The 16,259-nt window shown below is 47.0% G+C and overlaps 1 protein-coding gene across 6 annotated transcripts in view; it reads right to left on the bottom strand.

Annotated features, from left to right (window-relative positions):
* Positions 1–16,259, bottom strand: part of LOC105687336 — a 245,110-nt gene that overhangs the window by 14,229 nt on the left and 214,622 nt on the right. For all 6 annotated transcript variants that reach the window (XR_007277190.1, XM_048651020.1, XM_048651017.1 and 3 more), the window contains exons 7-8: positions 13,314–13,502; positions 4,973–5,066 (exon numbers count right to left, since the gene is read on the bottom strand). Coding sequence is in view for 5 of the 6 variants with exons in the window: in XM_048651020.1 (XP_048506977.1) it covers positions 4,973–5,066; positions 13,314–13,502 (283 nt within the window). In the remaining variant the exon portion in view is untranslated. The remainder of the gene's footprint in view (positions 1–4,972; positions 5,067–13,313; positions 13,503–16,259) is intronic.

Below are 16,259 nucleotides of genomic sequence, written 5' to 3'. Positions count from 1 at the left end.
TTGGAATTGCAGCGGTGGTGGTATTCGTGTCGGCGGCGTCGGTAGATGGGGTAATTAGCAACACACTACAAAGTACAAACGCCATCATTGTCGGTGTCCCTTTTCCCTTTTCCCTTCCCCCTTCTCCTTTCGTTCTCGCGCTCCCTCTTCCCTCCGTCGTTCGTTTCTCTTCCTCCTCTTAGTCCCGTTTACGCCCCCGCAGCTAGCTCCGTTTTTCGTCTCTTATCCCAGATCTGTTCTCTGTATATATATATATATATTTTCTCCATTCGGCTGTGTGACAAATCCCGTTGCTTTGAATACGCGAATCCGCGTCTCGCCTTCGTTCGAGACTCCATTTGACAGATTGGCGCGCTTTGATTACCTCTAATATTTTCTGCGGCGAGTATAGGAGCAAGGACGTGCAAATCGCGCTACTCCTCAGTGGTTAGGTAGATAGGTAGGTAGGTAGGTAGGTAGGTAGGTGGATGTGCATCGGGCGCGGTTATATCGTGGCCCACCCCGCTGATCAAAAGAAAGATTTTTACAGCGACGTATATACATATACCTTATACGAGTTGGAGGTGTATACGTATATGTATATACAGCTGCTTTTCCTCAGGCGAAGAGAGTAAGAATATTTTTGCGTTTTACTTTGAGGCATCCTTTGCCGCGTTACACGTGTATCGAGATATCGATTTTATACGTATACTTACATGTTATTATTAACGTTCTTCCAAATGAAAGTTGAAAATGAAAAAATTATCGAAAATTGCTACCGCTACACGTGTATACGTTCGTACAAAGAGCCGCTTTTTCGTCGGTACAATTCATATCCGGGAACTGGGGGGGAGGGGGGGGCTAATTACGACCCTCGTTCAAAAGTTCAAACGTCTTTCGCTTTTTCCGCTTCGTTTCGCAGCCGTTCCCAAGGTCAGCTTGTGTGGGCGGATCTGGATTAATTCGAGCACTTGTAACGGAATGATCGCGCCAAATCCAATTAAACGTAAGGCAGCCATCAGTCCGTAAGGTCGTATAAGGTCTAAGTTATCACCCCGTGCAGAGTTAATATAGTCCCTGGAGAATTTCGACGTCGCGCTTACCAGCAGCCACCCTGAATCCGTGTGCGGGATGCGGTTATACATAGGTATATAGGTACACGTGGCACGTATTTTACGTACACAGATCTTGTTGGTAGGGACAGCTGGCGGGTCCGGAGGTCCTTGATAGACGAGATTTCGTCGTAAATCGTTAGCGCGCGGGGTTGAACAGTCGATAGGCGATACCCTGACGTTGTAAAGGCTCGCTGCACAATTAGCAGGCGAGTTAATAAACAGCCGTTCATTAATTTGTGACTAATTTGATACTCAAATACGGGCTGCCAAGAACATTCGCTACGGGGCAAATGACGCGCGATCGTCCGCGCAAAAAATTATTAACGGCTACGGTGGTGGGGAAATAAATATTTTCGTGCTCGTGCGATAATCGACGGAGGAGAGAGAGAGAGAGAGAGAGCGAAGATTTTTCGGATTATAATAATAATCCGTACACGGTATCTTTACGGTGTAGAGGAGAAAAATAATAAAAGTTTATTTATCATTTTTGGCGATATCGCGTCTCGGCAGAATTCCAAGTTTCTAATTAAATAATAACATAACTTACCGTCTTACATTAAGACAATTAAATATCGTTTAAGATTCGCAGCGGTGGCTGCGATTTCATTATTTTCCCTTGTCCACGGACTCTCTTTCTCTTTCTCTACGATCTCGCGTTTCTCATCTTCGGGATAGAAACCCACCCTCCGAGAGTCTTCGTCTCTTTCTCTCTCCCGAGCTCCTCCCAAACTCGCCCTCCGAGCCCTCGTCTTTCGACTTTTTCATTCTCTACCACGCTGTTCTGTTTTATGATTTTAATAAGCGAACGTGGGGCTTCGCTTTCGCGAAAAATAAAATATATATCTGTCCACCGTAGATGTACGGGAATATGGCGTGAAACAGAAAAAAAAAAAAAAAAACTAAGGGAAAAAAAAAAATTGTTTCGGATTCGAAAATTATTTTTTTTTGATATTTATTCGGCAAACTACGCGTATCGTGACAAATCAACCACGCGCTTCCCGAATGAATGTCAAAGAGACGTGTGTGTTTGTTCGGGGCTCCATAAAGGGCAATCATATTTCGTCAGAGTTGTAATATTAGAAATGAACTATTTACTTCGTACGAAGCGACGCGACGGTACAAGGTATATACATACCTTTATTCATTCTCTATGCAAATACAGTTGGCGAAGTAACCGCGGCGCGAGGCATACCGAGTAGATAAATATTTCTCTTAAGCCCCGAAGCGCAATGACGAGTTTATTCGATTACCTCGAGATACACCTCGGAATACTCCTCGCACTTTAAGTCGCTCTTGCGGATCGCGCGGCGATTATCGTACGGGTTTTGTTTCCCCGCGTTATCGCGTTTTCCCCGAACGAACGTATATAGCGTTCCGATTACCGGACGCGGCGCGGTCGCGGATCATTTTAATTGGCGTTGGAAAAAATAACGGGTGCGAGAATCGGTGCTTTGACATCGTTTGCTTTTCGGGATTGACGATCGTTGAAACGTTGCGCGCTGCCCCGGGGTTTCGGTTCTCCGCAACGCGTCAAATAAAACCGGGTAAAAATCAAATGAAACAGCAATCCGAGAACGGATCAGTTGTAACGAAAGCGGCGCGGCCAATGAAACCCGTCAAACAAAAGAGGATCGATCAATTCAACCGTGTCCGAGTCTTACCCTCGCGTTTATTTATGTAAACGCAATTTTACAGCCAATGCAGCAGCAGCAGCTATACGTATGTATAACGCGAGCGAACGCGCCAAAGCACGGAAACCACTCTACGAAGTACGCGCGGTACATCGCCCACCCCCGTTAATCGCCGTGTCTCTTTTTCGCTCGCTCTTGCCGGTTGAAACCCTCTAATTTTCCACAGCGTGCATGTGAACGGTGAAAACAGAAATTGCGTCTGAAATTGAACCATTTTCTCGGGGTGCAGGGAACAATTATCGTAAGAAACACCGCGCTGCAGTGTACAGGCGGTTTTACATTTACGCGGTTACAGGGGGGCGCCGGCTGAACCCTGAAAACACCGTGACATCGTGTTAAAATGCTACCGCTTTGCATGAAAATGTTCGACAACCAAACGGCCCTTTATAAAACGGTTTTGTAAACGCCGCGTTTCGCGCGTTCCTCCAAAGTGTCGTTTATTCGCCTTTTATATTTAACGCTATCGCGAGACACTTTTCGATCTAATCTAAGAAATTAAATGACACTCGCTCCTTCTTAACTCGCAGCTTGGTGAACGACGTGAGTAACGAAAAGAAATTCTGAGAGCGAAATGTTTGTGTTTTTTTTATTTTTTTTTACTAATAAATGTCGACGTAGGTATAGAACGCCGCTGAGGAAGCCACTCGAGATTACGAGAAACATTTCAGATTTATTTTCTGTTTTATCTGAGTTTATGATTCGGATTGCGCGCGGAGAGGTGCTTCCCGAAAAAAAACTCGACTGATTCAGTTGTAATTCTTTATAGGCTGGAAAATTTTCGTTATTACCGAAACTAGTTTTCCGCCTAATCTTCCGTACGGTATAAGTGAGTAGGATCTTTTTCATCAGGGAACAACAGCTAGCCCGCTAAAGTTACTCGAATAACGAAAGTTTTCTCATAAAGAGGCTGATTTCGACTCGGTAAATTGGGCGAAAACGGATGAATCGGAATACGCGCATTCGCGTGCTCGTTGAATTTGTAAGAAAAATTTTCTATTGGGTTGAATCAATTTTCGGTTAATATTTCTTCGAAAAAGTGACAGCGGTGATTTCGGCGTTGACGTGTCGCGGAGTATCGTGCTTTTTACCCATCGCCAGGATCATCCACTCGTCGGTTCTTTACGATTTCACCCCCGCAGCGGTTCCGTCCCCCTCGACTCGGTAGTTCTTCACCCTCTTCTTATTTCGTCTTCCTCGCCATTTCACCTTATATACCTTGCGCATATAATCATCCATTTGCATGCAAACTCGATATCACTACTTAAAATGTAAAACAACCCGTCGCTGCATTTTGCCACCGAACGCAGATGCGCCGGATATTATTCTACTGGTTTTCGTCTCTCGGGCCGAGGCCATAAATTCCACCATAGACACCTTGGGTACGATCGTATATCCTCCCCCACTCTTTTTCGAGTCCTCGCCATTCGCCACTCCCGCCGAATCAATTTCAAACGAAGCACGTAATTGTTGGCGGAGGAAAATAAGGAGAATAAACTAAACGAAAATCGGGTAGAGGGGGGGGTACCTCGGTAGACAGATTTGTCTAGTCATATTCGAGATCCTATTTCCGGAGCCGATATACATATATTATCGTAGCCTTTGGGGAAAAGACGCGTCTCCGTCGCTAACGGCGTGTCGCAGAAGCTGAAAGCCCGTTTATATTGATGGCTATTTTTCTTCCCATTGACAGATAGGTAGACGGGTGTATACCTATAACGCGATCTTCCATTTCTCGGGTAAAGTATGTACGGAAATTCGAGTACGGATTGATAATACTTGGAAGGCTCGTCTCGGACGCCCCACTGGAAGGAGTTCGACGTCCCGACGAAATAGACAAAACGCCATTGTTGAGCCGAGGAGCTGAAGACCGGTATCTCCCGTTCCTACCCAAGAAGCAGACGAGATAATTACATAAATGAACAACCCGGGAAAATTTGCTCTCGATCTCGACGCCCACCCCCCCTCTCCCCCCCAAACGACGCCACCCTCCGATCTCCGATTCCCTCTTTCACTCCATCGATCCTTCCTCTCTTCTTCCTTTACCTAAGCTTCTTCCCACTCCGATTCTTGTGCGTGGGGGACGGATGAAAAAATAAAGGCGATTTTATTCCTCGAGTCGAAGATTGGCCCCAGACCGTATCGATCGGATCGGGTATATATATACATATATATACGTTAGATACTCACCAAGGCCGGCGTGACCGAAGCAAAATAGGCATCCGTCGGTTCCGTTTATCACCGCATGGATGACGTCCGTCAATGCACTCGAGCAGATTTCAGTCTGGAACACGAAATTTAACAAAAATAAATGACGTGGAACAGACCAGAATACAGGAGACGCGATGAGAACGAAATTCTTCCGAAAACCGGGGCTGACAAACGTGATTATATCTGTGTCCGATAGCGGCCAATATTTTCTTCTATTTTTTGTTTTTTTTTTTGTTTTTTTACACCGTGGTCCGCAATCACGATTTTACGAGGTGGGGGATGAAAAGGGGGGCGTGCGGCGAAGTTCTTTGTGGACACGGGACCGCGTCGGAATTACCATGTAGGAAAAAAGGAAGTGGTACCCGCTATATTCCTCCGTCTTCCGCAATTTACCGACCATCTTCTCTGACCCCGAGGCTTTCATCTTTCCTTTTCCATTACCGACCCCGAGGACCTTGTCTCGTCGTACGTCTATGCGGGCGAATCGCCATGTCCGATGTTCGGATTGGACGCAGGAGAGGCGGAAAAAAATTCACAGACCCGTCCCGATATCGGCGACGCGAAACGCGCGATTGTTTCCACGGAATAGACGCGAGGAGTTGAAAGTATATTTAGGGAAGTTAATTCCCGTTTAGCCGATTGATTTCCGTCCGTAGATGTCACGTGGTAATCTCGGGTCGGTTGTTCGAAGGAGTTTCGCGCGGGGCAGCTTACCGGTTTAATTAAACTTGAACTTTACCTGCCTCGCGACCCTAGCGGCCTCTTAACCCTTCGCGACCTCTGACCTCCGAAAGAACGTTGTTATAACGTCTGTCACGGAAGTACGACGAACTACTGCCGAGCGTACCGCTACCCGTTCCAGACGTACCTTTGCTTTTATAAAGGGGTTTTCGGCGGTGCAACGGCTAGCTGAAATCTAGACGTGGCACAAGGGCGCCGCGACATCCCAGCCTATGAATATATTAAACATAAATAAAACGGAGGCTGAGTCGGGTGCGTTTATTAAACGATGTCTAAAGTGCTTTCTTAAACACTAGCGCCGAGCGGAGGGCTACGTCGTTATTTTGAAGAGGGTGTCCCCGGTAAAGCTGTACCTTCAATTCTCTCTTAAATTTCAAATGAATATTCGACGATGTATAACACGTTTTTCGCTATACGTACCGCTGGTAGATTTGAAAATGAAAACAGAAAAAAAAAAAAAAAAAACAGTATCGCTGCTGTTTTCAATTTTCTGAAAACTCGATATACTTCAAGAGCATATTTTCGTTCAGTGGCACTCGTTCGCCCAACGATGCTCGATTTTTTCTGCTAATTTCCCGTTAACGATTCACCCAAAAATTTATACGTAGTTCGCTAATCGTCGCTATCGATTCTTCGAACGGATGAAATTCAAATCGCTATTCAGTCCGAATTTGAATCTCAAGCTCGCAAAATCGTGATTCGGTACATTCGATAGTCGGCCATCACCTCCACCGTTTACCCAAATCTCTCGTGTTTCGAATCAACGATCCAAGTGGCTCGGATCCTGCGAAAGCACTAGCGATTCTCTTCGGTGAATCGACTTCCATAAATCACGGAAAATTATCAATCTTCGGCAGGTGGCGAGAGGAGAGACGGGCTTCGAACTCTCACGGTTCCGCCGTGTACGTGTTCCTGCTACGGTAGCGGACGATAATCATCGCGAAACTCATATCGCGCGTCGAGGGATGTGAAGCAAAGCTTACATATTTCATTGGGCAGGTACGTACGAGCGAAGGGAGCCTCGTGGCGAAGTAAAGTAAAACGGGAGGGTAAAGGGAGGGGTGGAGGGGGGAGGAGGGAGGGGGGCAGGGAAGGAGTCCGCGGGGTGAGTGGGAGGTAGAATCCTCGACAGGGTGATCGCCGGCGTCAGCACCCCTGCGCGTCGTTGGTTAATGAAATACGTGACCGGAGCCTCTGTCATAATCTCAAACACTTGATTCCACGGTACGGTGGGCTCTCGTTGGGTTCTCCCGTTCAATTTCGGAGGGTGAGGAAACCTCTCGCGAGGAGTTAAAGGAGCTCCGACGTAATGAGCCACCCCGCGTTGTCCTGGCTTTACACCGTGAGCGGCGCTCCGCTTCGCTTCGCTCTCGTCTCCTCCTCCATCTCTCTCTCTCGTATCCTTTAAGGACGTAAGGGTATGAATATAGAATCTTGGCCGCGCGTCTCCGGATGGAATATTAAGGACACTCGTCGACGAAAATCGAGAGTAGCGATATAATTGTCTCCGGATTATTATTTCTCGATTCGATATTTTCTTCCATCCAAGTTCGACGGAAAACCCCGCCGAGAGTCTCGGAATATTTTCCCCCGTCGAAGATTCGAAGGAATTGAAAATCGATTCGACGGAATTCCGTCGGAGCCTCCGGTAATTAGTTTTCGTATAAATGCAAAATTTTTCGGTACCAGTCCCGCGACGCCGAGCCACCTGTTTTCGGACTCCCCGGTAAAACGATTCTATCGCCGTAGGCACACGAGGCGGTCGGTCGAGCGGTGAATTAAGAGATTTACAACGGCGTCGCGTAGGGCCATTCGATTATTTCCCTCCATTAAAATCCTCCCTCCGATTTAGACGACTGCGCGTATCCCGTGTCCCGGTACTGCGGAACGACGCGTTCGCCGTGGTACGGCATCTGGTCGCTACGAACTCCCCGGAAAACATTCCTGCCGTTCTATTACCTTGCCACGTTTCTTCCCGAAACTTTCTAACACGAGTTTTACATTTCGTTTCAACGGATAACGCTTTCCTCGAGGACCCCCGAGCGGAGTAAAAGAGGGGGGGAAAGAGAAAAGAGGGAAAAAAAAAAAAAGAAAACCAGGAGAAGAAGAAGAAAAAAGAGGAGCGAACGATTCCACGGATGGTATTCCGCCTCTCTCTCTCTCTCTCTCTTGCTCTTCTTCGCCACCCTTGGATACAGTTGGTTGGCTTCATCCTTCTTGATATTCCGATGCCGTAGGCCAATATTGCGTTACCAGAACACGCTACGCAACTCAATCCTAAGCTTCTACGTGTATATCTCGCGTCTTCGAAAGTCATACCGGTGTACCACCGCGATGTAAAGAGTGAGCGACAGGCGAGACGAGAGTATCTCCGATTATTTAGATTCACCGTGCGACATTTACGACGACTCGTCCGACTAATTTCGTCTCGGATAATCAGCGACGATTTGTCAAATCTCGCTTCTACTTTTCCCAACCGTACGGCAGTTTCTTCCCCCCCCCCGGTGGGAGAATTTATCGATTGGTTATATCGCGATCGGACGTGATCAAGGTGATTAATTTTACAAGAGATATCGAATGACCGCAAATCGATATTTCGTGTAACCGCTTTGATACAGGTACGACAACTAACGTCAACTATATATCTAACCGCCCATAATTCCACATGGAAATTTGAGATCTCAGGGAGAACTAGCTAGCTAGGCTCTTTGCAACGACATCCCAACGTACCCCACATATCCCTAATATTGCGGACAGATCACGATTCGCGCCCCCGGGGGGCCCTTGAGATCTGCGCTACACACAGCCTCATCCGAAGAGAGACCAACAATTCCCCACTCCACATCGTATCCATCCGTCGCTACGTACCGCACGTAGTGAATCCGGGAGTCAGGTTTCTGAGACAAACGTCATTCGGTAATCGATGAAATATCAGCCAATAATAATCCTGCGTTTGGTCCTTTATTGTTTTTCATTTCTTTTTTTTTCATTATTTATTTTTTTTCACAAGACACGGAGGATCGTCATCGGGACCGGAATGGAGAAAATAGAGAAGAGGAGGAAGAAGAAGATGGGACGAAAAATGTATATGGCGGTGATTCACTCGCGAATCGCGTTTATAAATCCGTGCAGCGTATAGTCGTTCGATTCGGTGTAGGTATCAGTCATTCCGGAATCGGTTTTACGAATGCGTTTTTGATCCTCCCCTACCCAGCAGCTACAGCTGCAACCCCGTAAAGGGAAGCGGCGGGTAGCTGGCGACGAGCTCCCCAGACGCCAATGACGCCAATCTCCCGTGTAAATCGCGACATATTTCATGACACGTGGTTCGAATTCCACCACCCCCCCCCCCCCCCCCCTCCTCCCCACCCCGCGGGGTAGTAGCAACAGTATCGTACCGCCGGCAATCCGTAGTAACCCCAATCTCTATATACGGTTCGCGTTTGTGTAACGGGGAAGGATGAAAAGTTTTAAACTTGTTACAGAGGGTTACCGGGATTACGGAGCTTTTCAAAGCTCGACGCTATACCGTGCGTCCTTTCGTCGAGCTTTTTTTTCTAAAAAAAAAAAAAAACAACAAAGAAAATACAATAAATGAATGGAAATAAAAAAATCAAAATAAACGAAGAAGTTTGCTCGCAAGTTGTGGACCCAGTTATACGTGTTTTTTAGGGGGAAAAGGGGGGAAGTTGAGCTGTATTCCTTGAATATGATAGTGTCGAAGAAGAGAGAGAGATCGCGTTACGGAATTTCACCGAAAATACACATCCGGAATCGTAAAATTTAAACGGTGCGAGAGTCAAGGCGAAAATATATATATATATTCCGAGCGAATTCTCATCCCCCACGTAACTATGATAATAAATGTGTTTCTTCGGGGGTTTCGGAGTATAAAGTCGTAAACTTTGGTCTCATCAGGCAATAAAGACTTTCAAAGTGCTCGCTACGTTCCCCGTAATGGTGCGGATCGTCGTCAATGTGAATTAGAAGACACTTTAACTGCGAAGACAGATGCCCGGAATACACAATCTCGTTCCGAGTTTTGGTAAAAAGAAAGAAAAATTGAAGTGAAAAAAGACGGGCTGAATTAACTTGCTGGAATTAAGGGAGGATCGAAAAAAAGGAAAGTCTGTTCCGTCAGGTAGAGCGGCGTGACAATGCGCTTTGCAGAGATCGCGGGGTAGCGATAAACGAAAATATGCCCGCAGCCCGAATTGACAGGCTAACGGACAGGTGAGTCAAAACTAGCGCCGTCCGGATTCATAATACATGAAATCGATTCGCCTCTCCACCCTTCCGTCCTCTTAGTTTGGCGTTCCGAGTTACTCGCGAGGATCCCCCCCCCCCCCTCCCCCCGACGGATGTCTCTATTATTGAGTAAAGTTCATTCCTCGTTCCACGGTCTCTACTTCCAAATTTAACCATTGACCCATCAAAAACTCCAACGAAAGTTCACTCGGAGTTGCGGAAATTATGGATGACGGCTCATTCCGCGATGGGGATATTTTTTCCCAGGTTTCTTCTCTCTCTCTGTCTTCCGTCAAGTTCAAAGTTCATCGAACAGTCGAACCCGGCGATTATCAATTTCGCGAAAGTGATGAATAAATTTGGTAACCGAAATGAAAATCATCGATTCAAGTAGGCTTAAATCACGGGCACATCCACGACACGGGCGCATCAACGATCGCTCCGAGTAATGCATCGGCTCATGGACCGATGCGTTTAGGTACAACCGTCGGCACAGCGTAGGGGGAGTAGGACAATGCCACGGCCCCATATGATCGGTTTACAGATTAGCGCCCTGTCCGTACGGCACTTTGCGCTTCCTGGGTCAACCCTGGCGAACATATTATCTCGTGATGAATAGATGCACGTAGGGATATTCCCCGGCTCTCCGGCGCTGCTCGTATTACACACCTCGCGGGTCATGCCTTTGCATAATCGCGCCCCTGAAGTACAACGAAACGCGCTTCCGACGCGGAAGAAAGTCGGCCGAATATTCGGCGAAAAATGTTCCACGCAAAAAAAATCGTCGTCGCGTTGGAGAATCGTTGCTCGCGACGGGAGTCCGGAGCAGAGGATAACCGCGAATCGCATCGATTGTCGGAGCGATCCGATAAGATAGCGCGTCCGTCGGACGCTCCGTGTGCGTGTATGCGTCGAATATGCATACGTATCGAGGTGGAAAACGATTATAGGGCGCTTTGCCGCAGCGGTTTTGGAAGCGGTGTAGAAGCAGAACATTGGATCGGCATCTGGTCGGGCTCGGTCAACATGCCCTGCAAATGAGCAAACGACCAACAGATCCAGACCACGTACACACAAGGCAGTCTACAATGCGACTATTACTCGAGTAAGTCAATAATAAAGCCTTTGTCCGATACTGTGCATAATGGGAGACTATAGGGCGAATTACATCGAACTACCTGCCCGGCCATAGCGGGTCATTGTCACGTTGTACCCACGGCGTCGTAATAGAATTGTCCCGTACGGTTCCACCTTTCTACCTTCCCACCTGAACCGGGGCAGGAACGGCTCGTTGGGTAATCGAGATGGATGTTCGGTTGATTTACCAAGAATTCACTCGCCTCGTTTAAAATCACTAAAGACCGATTTCACGCATGAATATCGTCATCTATTTCCCGCTAATTCGTTTCAAAGGGATCTTTGAACGCTGTCCGAACCGGAATGGGATTCCACCGTTTCCGATTTCGATAATATAATATCCCCATACCCGAACTTGATCGCCGATAAAAAAACTAACAACGATTGTAAAATTGTGTATATTTAAATAAATCGGGAATGAAATATTCCCACACCCGATAACCTGACCCGTCCGACGCTTTTTCGATCCCATTTTTCGATTCTTCTCCTCCTTCTTCTCCTCTTTGTTGTTTTTTTTTTTTTTTTCATTTTCAATTAACGAGTTAAACAAGAGGATCACCGTACGGTTGAGCGACGGAAATATGCGGGTCGCCCCGCTTTCACGGCGCTCTGTTCCAGACAACTCGATGCACGGCGTAGACCCCGCGTTCGGTATTTTGAGTTCGGATCAATGAGAGATGAAGGGTGATCCGCGTATAATACGGGCTGATTATAGTCCCGCGGTGGAGATGAAGATCGTCGCGTGTACGTCACGTGGCACGTTACAAACGTGCGTAGTAATTAGTAGATAGCAATCTTGTTCGTATTCGATTCTTTGCCTTTACCGCTTCCGTGCGCGTTCGGATCGGAGGAAGTTTTGAATGAAAAGTTCGCGGTTAGCTAGGTAGGGGTAGATATACATACGTGTACACGTACAAAAAAGAATCTGCATTTGACGTGATTACGACGGACCGTGGCCGATGCGCGGGTCCGAACCCAATCTCTTTAAAGCCAAGCGAACCAGACCAACCCCGGAGTCTCTCCATTCAAGTGCAACGGGCATTGTATTTTTCGATAACAATCGGGAGCAGACATTTGATCGAATCAATTGATTGGTTTCTATAGTTCTTCTAAACACGACGCGACTCCGGTATACCCGCCGTACCTACGCGTCCCTTGGGAATCGGACCGGATCGCTCCCCCGATCCAACATCCCGATTTCTATCCTCCGCGACTCCCCCCCTCCCCCCTCTCCCCTCCCCCCTCCTCGCCCCGTACCTCTCGCCGTTTTCCGCACGCTTCCCGCACCCACGCGTTCCTCCCACCAGGCTCATTTGAATCGCCCGCCCAATAATGTCCCATAGGAGTACCGAAATCCCGCGGCGGTAAAAAAGGAAAAAAAAGAAAAAAAAAAAAAAACGAACGGAAAGAAATAAAAAATGGAGAAAAAACCTATGCCTCTAGTCGAGAGCCCGGGAGATACATATTATGTACATAAATGTATGAATTCTCCTCGCATGATGTACCAGGGCGAATGCATAGTACTTTAAATTTGTAAATTTTATTCCTGCGGAAAATTGAATGAATTTCCGCGTGCGCGTATTTCGCTAAGCAGATTAAAAATTTTAGCGATTCATTCGTTCTGTGGTCGGACGGTGGTGCGGAGATTTCGAAAAAAAAACGGGATCGAATAGATTTTCTAGCGAAGTAAAAAATTATGGAAACGCTTCGCAGGGTGTAAAGCGTGAACGGTAGGTGGCGAAGTTTCTCGCACACACGGTCCGTCCGCACTGTTAGGGGAAAGTCGCTACCGGCGATAGGCGAACCGCGGGAGTACGAGAAAATCGTGGTAAAGAGCGACGTTTGTCCGGAGGGGGTTTCGTATAACCCGACTAAACCAGGGCACGGAGAAGGTCAGGTAAGGAGAGTAGACTACGTCGCGTTAGACTGGGTTTAGAGGTTGTGAGAATTAGTTTAGTTACGCGTCAGGCAGGAACCTCGGCTCTTATACGCGCGGTTAGCTCGCAGTATAAACGCAGGTCCGCATGATCAGATAAATCTACATGTATACACGTGACGCGCATACGGGAATCGCTACGGTTTTTCATCTTTATTTCGCACCGATAAAAAAGTGGATCGCTACCTCGTTATTTCGTAGAAACGAAAAATTGTCCGCTAACGGTACGAAGAAAAAAAAATATCTTTCAATTCTTACCTGTGAATCTTCCTCCGTAAAAATAGCGTCGAAGGCGAACATTTTTGGCGCTGCGACGGTCGGCCTTCGATCCTCGGCCGACGAGGATTGAGCGGACGCCGGATCGACGAGAGTCACTTGTTTCTTCCTTTTGTCGGCGTTGAAGAAGCTGCCACCTTCACCGGATGAAACCCTCAGCATGACTTTCACCTGAAATCACAAGTCGTGGAGAATAATTCATCGGGTGATGCGACTATACGGAGAGACAGACGCATGTGAGAATGATAACGGCGTGTATATTCGTGCGGATCAGACGGGGCGAAATATAACATCGTTATCGACGTAATCGAATGTCTAAATTGGCAATTTCTCTTTGCCGTGTCCCTCAGTGATCTCCGAGGGGTGTTGTGTCCGCGACTTATCGACTCGGCGTATTAATGGGAACGTGGAAGAGTAATCTCTGCCCTCGATGTTCCGTTGTCAGATTTTGTCAGGTTTACCGTACGATCGCGCGCTGCCCACAGATCGTTACAGCTGTTTTTCCCCAAGTTGACAATTCAGTTAACGCCCTGGGCTGTAATTTCTCCGCAGTATTGTTCGCGGAACCCCTTCACCTCCCGTATTAAACGCCAAAATTGTCCATCGGATAACTCTGATGAGCCTTTTGTTCCTCCGTTCATTGCTCGATAAAAGACAATTTAATACACGACAACGGTATAATAATAATAATTTTCACCGTACGACGACAACAACGACGTGGACAGGGTAGCTAGCAGTCATACGCTCCGGGGATGTAGTGGCAATTAAAAATTTCAAAACCTCCCCTCGTCGCGAACACTCTTCCGTTTTTCTTCTTCCATTCGTCGTACACGCGTACCGCCACGAAGGTTGATCAAAGGTCAAAATTTCTCTGTTTCGCGGCCGACGGAATCCGGGAAAAAAAACGTCGCATTTCTCGTGCGAAAGTTTGCCGGGATCGTCACAGTGTCGGGGATTCGAATGGATTTCGACTCTTCCGGAAATTGGGTTTGTCTATCTTACGCGCACACACGTATATATCTACAGGAGCGTTTGGAATCGTCTGAAACGTCACCGGCAGCGACGACGAAGCGGACGTAGGTGCACGCGTGAATGGCACACGTATTTTTGCTACTCCGCGGAGTATCAACAGCCGCGAGGGGAAATATGACGTCTGGCGACCGGAAATAAGGATCCTCCGCGGCCACAGTCTTATTGGAAACCCTCGGCTCACGTTTCGAAGTCAAGGCTACAACTCGGTTTAATTCCCGTTCGAAAACCCTACGGAATTTCATCCAAGGCTGCGATGAATCTCCGTCGGAAATCTGCCCACCGGCGGCACGGGTTGCGTTTTGATTGACGCAAGATAAGGAAATTTGGCGCACGCGTTATTCGTCTTCGTTGAAGTTATAGACGTTGACCGGTTGCGCCGGGGTCGAATTAACGCGATGCTCGAGACTAGCTCGCGTACCCTATAAACCTGTAAGGGCAGTAAAGTCTGGGGCAGCGGAAACCCACTCGACCAAACTTTGATGATTACGGAGGTTCCGACTGCCTCTTGTCCCAGGTTCGGAGCACGGCCCTTGGACCCCGCTCACGCCCTCCTTACCTACGTGCTCGAATATGACGTACATAAACGCGTATTGCACGCACATCGTGTACCTCACCCCGTAGTACACGCAGCCGGAGTTACTCTCTTATATATACGTATGCGGAAATTCAATTCGACGTCCGTTTATTGCGACCATAAAACAATGCCAAATATTATCAGATTCCGGTTACACAGCTGCACCCGTCGTGCGCACGGATATTTCACTTGATGAAATCCTTAACTTACCTACGAATCTCGGTGATCGTAAAATTTTTACGTCGATCCGACTCATATATACCTAATCATCCTAACGACGACGACGAGGACCGCGTTACGCACGGCGTATACTTCGCCGGTCGAATAATCGTTTTTTCAAATATTTTTTTTTCTTTTACAACTTTTCCGATCCGTGTCGCGCGTTCCAGAGAAGGCTGCCCTCGAGGGTTTTATTCCCGCGTATGAAACGTTGAGAAAAGCTAAATAATCGGGGCTTTAAATTCCTAAGGTATTCCGAGCTACTTTGGCCACGGCGATATTAAATATCGCGTCGTTACCTACGCGAGAAGAGATATTATGTTCGAAATTCTCCGTAGCGGTAAATAGCCGGTTGGAATTCTTCGGTGTCTCGGACATCGCGGCGTGGATCCGACGCTCGTCCGATTCGGACGGGAAATTTCGCGACTCGATTCTCATCCCCCGTATTATATTCAAATGTGCCAGGTATACGTATTATACACATATATACGTCGTGGCTAGAAGTTGCTAAAGCAGTAATACGGCGGCCCCCGTAGCCTTAATAATAATATTATTGTTATTGCTTTTAGTGTTATTATTATTTTACGTGCCTCGTTTACCCTTCGCACAATATTCCCCGTCATTTTCAAACAACCCTTGCACTCGTGTGCCTCGAGTAGCGGAGGTATACGTATGTATATGTAACAGAGGAAGACACGCGCGCTGGTTATTCAGACCGAGAGTAATGGTTGTAGAGCAATAAAAAGAACCCCGAAATCGTTAAGAAAATTTTTTAGATTAGATTTCAATTTTTAATTACAAAAATGAAGAGAGAAATAAAAATTTAGACTCGCCCTGTTTTTTTCATTTATCATATTCATCATCCCCGTAATCAGCAGGTGAAATTATTAAAAACTCGCTCATACTTACCGCTCGTTATACAATTCACGAGAAAAAAAAAGAAAAAAAAAAGAAAAAATTAATTTAATTGCACGAGGGTCGTAAAAAAAAACAAGGCTCATACGGTTTTACTGCCGGCCTCTAAAGTTCTACGAAATTAACGGCTGACACAGTTTTTGGTACGTGAAAAGCTTAAATAAATTAGGTTCAAAAAGTTTAAGAAC

The sequence above is a fragment of the Athalia rosae genome, chromosome 2 (genome assembly GCF_917208135.1).
Source record: "Athalia rosae chromosome 2, iyAthRosa1.1, whole genome shotgun sequence".
In the NCBI taxonomy this organism is placed as follows: Eukaryota; Metazoa; Arthropoda; class Insecta; order Hymenoptera; family Athaliidae; genus Athalia; species Athalia rosae.
The sequence above is the reverse complement of the archived record's forward strand: the minus strand, read 5'-3'. Positions and strand labels throughout refer to the sequence as shown.